This window comes from Brienomyrus brachyistius, unplaced genomic scaffold, assembly GCF_023856365.1.
Source record: "Brienomyrus brachyistius isolate T26 unplaced genomic scaffold, BBRACH_0.4 scaffold117, whole genome shotgun sequence".
Classification (NCBI taxonomy): domain Eukaryota; kingdom Metazoa; phylum Chordata; class Actinopteri; order Osteoglossiformes; family Mormyridae; genus Brienomyrus; species Brienomyrus brachyistius.
In genome coordinates this window covers 194,209-200,208 of record NW_026042392.1, presented here as the reverse complement: position 1 = coordinate 200,208, position 6,000 = coordinate 194,209, and the positions used below count along the sequence as shown (strand labels likewise).

The 6,000-nt window shown below is 46.1% G+C and overlaps 1 protein-coding gene across 4 annotated transcripts in view; it reads left to right on the top strand.

Moving 5' to 3' along the window:
* Nucleotides 1–1,156: 1,156 nt before the first annotated feature.
* LOC125727763 (polypeptide N-acetylgalactosaminyltransferase 9-like) overlaps nt 1,157–6,000 on the top strand; it is a 40,783-nt gene continuing 35,939 nt past the window's right edge. For 2 of the 4 annotated variants that reach the window (XM_049004675.1, XM_049004674.1), the window contains exon 1: nt 2,014–2,133. Coding sequence is in view for 2 of the 4 variants with exons in the window: in XM_049004672.1 (XP_048860629.1) it covers nt 1,893–2,133 (241 nt within the window). In the remaining 2 variants the exon portion in view is untranslated. Of the gene's footprint in view, nt 2,134–2,247; nt 2,360–6,000 lie in introns of those variants that run through there. The other 2 variants (XM_049004672.1, XM_049004673.1) reach the window with 2 other exon arrangements.

The window sequence follows — 6,000 nt, the reverse complement described above, 5'->3', positions numbered from 1 at the left end:
CAAAATGAGGTGCACACCTTTATACCTCAGAAATAAATAGAAAGATATACTAGAACTTATGTAAGCGTTGGAAAGAAGATATACCTGGGGCCAAAAAATTGTCTCCTGCCAATTTCGTTTCTGCGGAAAGGAACCAGGAACTAGTAGATAGACCCTAATAACGGTCTTTTCAAGTACCGATGGCTCTCCTGGCCCTCTCCAGTTCTTAAGTGCTCCTTCCGTCTTTGTAGTAAAAAAGTGTTTTATAAAAGAGCGATCTACAGCGGCAGCTGTGAGAGGTAACGTTTCCTAAAATTATTTTTCTTTTTCGCGAAATAAAAAGCGTTTCGCATTTTGAGTGCAATCATGCCATGCACGTAGAGATTGGTAAGCATTCAAATCAAAGCACATAGGCTGATAATAGAATACAAATATGCAGGACGAAGCGATATCCAATATGTAAGCTATGTATAATTGTATTAATCGATCCCTCTTCCATTCCCGCTTGTCCTATGGCACTCACACCATTCACAGCTCACCCCATGTCGACAACCGTGTTAAGAAGGCGTGCCCTGCAATTCCATAAATACATGTCATTTTTAAAACAATGAATTACAAAGCTTCAATTAAATTAGTATGACAGGGGGCATCCCTTGATGTACATTTTAATTTGTGCCTGGTCAATTCACAGTGAAGAATAGCTTTATGGAGTGCAAATTAAACGTCTTTAATTACTTTGTTGAATGACATTCCTCTCCGCTGCACCAAATATTTAAAATCATATTTGATAAGTAGATCTAACAGACACCCACAACCAGAGAGAATAGAGGACTGTGCCCTGTTTCAGCTTCAAACAAACAGTTTCACAATTTCTACGGGGGCAAAACGTGGGTTACTAATCTCTTACTGTTAATTAAATCAGCGGCGACTAGACGGTTGTAACACCGAGGCAAGAGCTTGCGTTCCACCTGAAATCGTCTATAGCCTCTTTTCCTCAATGCATATTTATGCACACATTTATAATCATGCATATTTATGAACGTGCTTCCTCCGGCGTCACTGCCGAGCGATGCTTTCTCCGGGAGGGGAGGGTGAGTTTGGGAGGGGGCAGAACCGGGAGAGAAGGGGAAGGCAGACGGGAGAGGGGAGCGAGGGAGGGAGGAGCGGGAAGCCTATAGAGAGGATCCGCCGTGCGGAGACATCAGTGGGCATCGGCACCGTCCGGATAGGAAACCCGATTCAACTCCAGCGACACAAAGACTGCTACTTTCTTTGTCATGCTGCAGCCCCGCTTGCGAGCAACAATACCAGTAAATAATCAGCCGAAATGATTCCGTACATGGTGCTTCATTAGTGTCATTATTGTTATTCTTGTTATTGCATGGCGAAAGGAGCGGAGAGATGGCTTGGCACAGCTGACCGTGCGGCGATTGTGCGGAGTTGGCAATTATAAATGGTTTTGTCGAAGATCTGATGTTTGGCAGTAATTTGAAGAAACGCGCAGATGAAGAAAAGCGTCTAGTCTTCTTAGGTTTAGAGTAAGCAGCTTCCTGATCTGTGCCCGGTTCTCCAGGGGTGCAGATTGAAAGCCTCGGTATTTCTCATAAACAGGAGCAAAAAAGCGAAACCGTGCAGTATATAGATAATGGTGTGGCAGAGTGCTCTGGGCTGATCATGCTTTAATCCACCATGACCTGCAACCTCCGAGTTGTTCTTCACCATCCAGTTTATCCATAGTCTGCGTGGAAGGCAGCATCACACCATCACCGCGGACGGCTCAAGGCGGATATCCGAAAGGACATATCGCCGAAACCAAAGAGCTGATGTCAGGCTTTTAACGCGTCTGTCTCTCGTCCCCGGCTCGCTCCCTCCATGGGCACCGCGCCACGCATTTGAATGACCTTCCCGGTCTCATGGCTGTGGCACGGAGAATAAAAACTTTGCTGACCGTCAACATCTTCGTCTTCGTGGGGATCATATTGTTCTCGGTGTACTGCAGGATCCAGGACCGCTCGGAGGAGCTGGTTCAGTTCGGAAGGAGCGCGGAGCAAAGACTTCGCGGCAGGAATGGCAAAGTCACCAACCTGGTCGACAAGCAGGCTATACTTCAAAGACTGGAGCACCTAGAAGATGTGGTGTACAATCAGTTAAACGGTAATTAATATTTACGCGCGTTTACCATCATGTTCTTTTTACTTTATTTGGTTTATTATTATTGTTATTATTATTATTATTATTATTATGATTATTTCAGTTGTTTTGCTTTCTAACGCACAGCTCCTTTGTTCTTCGTCAAGCTGCCAAAGTGGTCCTGGATTATTAATACTGTTGGCCTCCTTTTTGGTCCCACACCGCAATGGGGCTGATATTTCACTTGCAGGTAACGTGGGCGTGCATAAGAGACGTATTTATGTCAGAATTTCACTTTAATTCTTTTATGGCAACACGGAAACCTCACAGCTCAGGCAATCTATGTGAAAATCAGTACTGCAGGTAAACCAGCCCACCAGAACTGCTGTAGTTCATTTTGATTTTATTTCTCTGAAACAGTGCGTGTTTTCCATCTGTAAACGAAAAAAAAAGGTTGATTCCTTCATATCCGAAAGCTTAATGAAACTCAAGAAAAGTTCAGGAAGGTAATATCAGCAGGACAGAGTACATTTAGTATTTATATTTATTTATTTAGTGTACACTTCTGTAGGAAGTGACGTACAACCCAGGATCTGAGGTCGCAGGGTACGACAGTGTCTGTAGAGCGATTTGGATTAAGGGGCTTTCTGATGAGCTGTGTATGATATACAGAGCACTAGTATGATTCCAGCCGTGGGTCTTGAACCCATAACCAACTAGACTTAGGCACAGATCCTTTGCCCTGCTGAGCTACACACCGGCCCAAGTGGACAGTTCAGCAGAGAGCGGATTGCTTCCGACTGTTTGCCGAAATCTTCGTGTGGGGTCGCTGGCCGACTGTGACCCTGGGAGTCGAGACTCTTTCTCCGCTGTGTTTGCCGGGTGGCTGAGCGACTCCGACTGCGGCTGCTAACACCCCCTTCAAATGTGAGACGTGTGTATCGCGCTCGCCTCTGGCATGTCAGGACAGCGGCATTCAGCACTGTGATCTAGTCCCAGGAGAGGAAACACAGCGATACACCCCAGGACAAACTTTTCTGTCCTATCCACAAGCATGAAGCACGAACAGGTACGAAGACTGGCTGGTACGTCAGCTGTCCTGATTCCATTAATAATGCATTTCCGAGGGAAAGCTCTTATTTATGAATGGCAGCGAGGAGTCAGTAACCTCTCTTACTGTTAGGAGCAGCGGTGAGTAATCATTTGTGAGTTAATTGATTTTATTTCTCTCTAAACGAATGGGAGCTGATCCTGGGTTCAGCTGTTTGAGACTGAAATTCTTGTTGCTGTATTTTCACTCTATAGAATGCAGAAGCCCTGTCCAGTACAGCTCTGATTCGATAGCCCCGTGTTTCCCAATCCGGTCCACGGGGACCTCTAGAGAGTCCACAATTTTGCTCCCTCCCAGCTGGGAGCAAAAACCGGGGCTTTTCCACTGGGATCAAGAACCGAATCGCACCCGAACCATACCGCGAAGAGATGATTTTATATTGTAAATTATGCAAACCGTACCCAATCCGTAACTGTACTGACATGGCCCTACTTACCAGCAGGGTTGGTTACATCACCAGCAGCTGATTGGTCGAAATGCCTGGAGATACCAGTGATCTGAGTCGATATGTATGGAGTATCTGAAGGAAAAAAAGGGCAGATTTTATATACTATTAATTATTAGTAGTATCACACATCACAATGTATTGCTGCTTTCCCAGAACTTGGAACTTTCCAACCTCCTACTTAAAAAATGAAAGGGATTCATAATGCAAAGTTACACAATTGAATGCTAATTCTGCTAGCGTTTAATGCTAACATAACACAGCAATTCTCACAGACATGCTGGGGGAAATTAGGCCATAGTAAATCGTAATGTACGGCAAGTGAACAGCAAATAAGCGTCTTTTTGGTTTTACATTATTGTTGGTGGCGTAACTAGTGTCTCTTCGCAGTGTGGGTTGGGTACGGCCTGGTTCCTGTGTGCCTGTAGAAAACCGCCATATATGGACTGTCTGGCTGGGAGGGAGCAAGAACCCGGACCATCTGGGGGTCCCCAAGGACCAGGTTGAGAAACACTGCTTTAAGGTACAACACCAAGAGCGGCTAAACCCAACACTGATTCTGGAAATATTTTAAAATCAGAAAAGTTTTCTTAGTCACCTGAGAAGAATGTGGACTGTCTGGCAGGGATTATGGAGGGAGCAAAAACACGGACCGGCTGTGGGTCCCTGAGGACCGGATTGGGAAACGCTGCTATAGCCCATTGGCTGATTCTGGCAGGCCGTGCAATCTGTAATGCAGAAGAGATGTGATGACGTTTTGTCCTGTGAACACCAGGGCCTCACTTAATGCTTCCATCTCTCATGCCTTCGATTGCTGGAAATCAGTTTAATATCCCCCTGTAGGGGGCGGTGTGGAGGCTGTGTGCTGGTTGTGGGTTCGAATGGGATCCTGGCAAGTGTCCACAAGGGCTTCCCGGTGTCATGTCACCATCTAAAATGCAATGTTCAGGTGAATTTGGGCCTTTGGAATGATGTCACCGTGACAACACCTCGCTTTCTGCCCCGTGCTTCATGGGACAGACTCCCGATCGACGTGTCCAGTGACAGGATGGGCTGATTACCCTGCCGAGGGAGGGGGGGGTTAGGGACACATTCCACTACTGCTCTCAATCCTGTGAAAAGGGGGCTTGCTGCATTGTCCTCTGAGAGCTTCTGCCCTTCAGGCTGCCTTGTCTAAATTAATTAAGCCCTATAAATGAAATACCCTTTGACATCTTGGAGGGGGGGGGGGGGGCAAGGGGATGGATGCGAGAGGCTGGATGGTGCAGATCTGGGTGGATCTGAACTGTGCCAGTGGTCACTTTGGGGTCACCGGACACAAGCTGCTTTCATATATATTTCAGAGGGCTGGGGACCTTTCTGCTTTATATAATCACACACAATGGACACAGTACATGAGTACATGAGTACCCACAGCTCCGGGGGACATAACCACGCTTAGTGACACTTGTAGGTCAATGCATTCCGAACAGGAAGATGAACAAGCAGGCAGCACCACAGAATGGCTTTAACTAATTCATTCAAAATTTCTAAGCTGGAATTGAGCTCGTCTGGAACTGTGCTCTGTCGCATTCTGAATTTCTAGGTTGTGTCTGTGCTAGACACTGTTTTGTGAAACACATCTGTCTATGCTGGGACCTTATCTGTGATGGAATGTGTCTATGTTGAGTGCTCTATGCTCAAAAATATCTATCTTAGGAACTTATCTGTGATGGAATGTAACTATGCCGGGTGCTTTATACTGAAACATGTCTGTGCTAGTATTTTGTCTGTGATGTGATCTGTCAACATGAGGTTCTTTATGCTAAAACATAACTATTGCATATAATTGAACATATTTAGGCAGGGTGCTCTATGCTGCAGCATATCAGCTTTGGAAGGTTAATGTGTAATGGAATATATCTACGCAGGGTACTCTGTGCTGCTCTGCATATCTACGTTGGTCCTTTGAGCCAGGAGCTCTGCTGAGTAATTCAGTAGGTCCTCTTTCAGCCCTTAATGTTGGCCATGGATGTGGCGATGGAAGAGGCCTGCCGTATGATTTGAGCACACAGCAGGAGTTACTGCGCAGTGCTCACCCCACTCCCAGTGATCGCTCTGTGGGAATGGCCATCGATGAGTTGCTCTGTCCAAAAGCCGTGTCTGTATGTGGGGCTGAGCAAGCGAGCTACGGTTAAAATCATTAACGTACTGGTCGTTTTGTTGCTAAGCAGTGTGACGCACGCAGCTTACAGTTCAGCTCTTGTAGGGTTGGGTGTTTTTATAAGAGAAAAACAAGTTAATTACCCAGCGTGAGGGTCCAACAGCAGAGTCCAGGGTGGGTGGTGAAGCTGTC